At 52.8% G+C, this 1844-nt stretch overlaps 1 protein-coding gene across 1 annotated transcript in view; it reads left to right on the forward strand.

Annotated features, from left to right (window-relative positions):
* GUITHDRAFT_122911 (hypothetical protein) overlaps positions 1-1505 on the forward strand; it is a gene marked incomplete at both ends in the record, with an annotated part of 3360 nt that extends 1855 nt beyond the window's left edge. The window contains 5 exons of the mRNA XM_005817805.1: positions 20-60; positions 135-183; positions 358-486; positions 774-812; positions 966-1505. Coding sequence (XP_005817862.1) covers positions 20-60; positions 135-183; positions 358-486; positions 774-812; positions 966-1505 — 798 coding nt within the window. The remainder of the gene's footprint in view (positions 1-19; positions 61-134; positions 184-357; positions 487-773; positions 813-965) is intronic.
* Positions 1506-1844: the final 339 nt, after the last annotated feature.

Below are 1844 nucleotides of genomic sequence, written 5' to 3' on the forward strand. Positions count from 1 at the left end.
TTGAGCTGTTGTCTTGCAGTACATGGCGCTGAACAGCAGCTGTCGACATGACATGCACAGGTAAGAGAAGGCCCCTGCTCGAGCATCTTGTGCTGTTTGCAGTGCTGACGTGATGGTGACTTTGATGTTGTCAGCCTCGGCGCACTGGAGACATTGATTGATATACTGAACGAGTTTGTGGAGGTGGGGGATAGGAGGAGTTGGATGGAGGAGAGGAGAGAAAGGAGAGGGACGGGAAGGGAAGAAAAGAGGAAGAGAAGAGCAAGAGAGGAGATGGGAAGGGAGGAGCGCGGTAGAGACAAGAAGCAAGAAGGGGAGGAGATGAAGGGAGGAGAGAGAAGCTGACGAAGGGAGCAGGAGGCGGGTCAGACGGAAGACGAGGTCCACAAGGAGCTGGAGAAGTATGCGTCGAACAACATGCGGAGGTTGACAGCACCAGAGTTTGAGAGCTGGTACGCCAACAGCGGGAGAGGGGACGCGCGGAAGGTGAGGAAGAGGAGGAAGAGGAAGAGGAGGAGGGGAAAAGGAGAGCATGTTCAGAGAGAAGAGGACCGATGGAGGGAGAGAGGAAAGGAGGGGAACGATTGTAGTGTTGTACTGAGATGCGAGAGGGAGAGAAGGAGGAGAGGGAGAGGGAGAGGAAGAGGAAGAGGAAGAGGAAGAGGAAGAGGGAGAGGGAGAGGGAGAGGGAGAGGGAGAGGAAGAGGAAGAGGAAGAGGGAAGAGAGGGATAGTGAAGGTGAGTGAGGAGAGTCCTGACACAAAGATCTGCAGGCGAAGGCAACATTTCGCACCCTTGACATTAGAGGAGAGGTAAGATCGTGGGGGGGGGCGCGGGAGGAAGGGGGGGGCTGGACATGGGAGGACAAGGGGGGATGAAGGGGACGAGGATAGTCAATGAGGAAAAGGAGGGAACAAGATCAAGCTGGGGGGGGGGGGAGGGTTGGAGGTGAATGAGAATGACAGGGTACGGCTCTGTTCAACGACATTGTCAAGTTCGTACTGGACCCTCCTCCTCAGGCTAAGTTTGACCTGTTCGCGATGATGTGTATCCGGAACGTGGCAGTCGAAGGAGCGCTGAGGGAAAAGTTGATTAGTCTGGGGGCCGTGGAGGCGATAGCGGGGAGGAGGCTGGCGACGAAGAGAAAGGAGAAGCGTGCTGCGGCAGTCCTGGCTCTGCTCAACCTGTCTTTCTCCCGAGAATGTCATGTAAGCATGCAGGGTTGTGCTGTGTTGTTGTGTTGTTGCGGATGTGCCTTCCTTATGATTGTGCTGGACGTGTTGTTGTGTGTTGTTGCTGCTGCAAGTGACGCTGTTTGCAAACAGCACAGACTGTTGGCTGTCGGGATAGAAGACAAGCTCGTCTCGCTGCTGGGCAACAGTGAGGAAGGATGCGCGACGGCCATGATGATGCGGCAGCTGGCGAGCACGAAGACAATGCAGAAGAAGCTGATCGCTGCGGGAGTGATGAAACCTTTGATAGACATGATGAAGGTGATGGAGTGATGTGCGGGTGAATGCGTGCGTGAGAGCTGGAGGATGAACGATGGAGATGATGAAGATGAAGATGAAAATGATGGTGATGGTGATGGTGATGGTGATGGTGATAGTGTTGGTGTTGGTGATGGTGATGGTGATGGTGATGGTGATATAGATTATGATATAGATGATGATGATGATGGGGATGATGGAAAAAATCTCCATTATCATGGAGATAATGGAGATAATGGAGGTAATGGAGATGATGATGACGATGATGATGTCAACGATGACGACGACTGTTATGATGGGAGTTTGATTATATTTGTGTAAACTGTACTCTTTGACCTCACTCTTGCAGGGGGA

The sequence above is a fragment of the Guillardia theta genome (genome assembly GCF_000315625.1).
Source record: "Guillardia theta CCMP2712 unplaced genomic scaffold GUITHscaffold_552, whole genome shotgun sequence".
Taxonomy (NCBI): domain Eukaryota; class Cryptophyceae; order Pyrenomonadales; family Geminigeraceae; genus Guillardia; species Guillardia theta.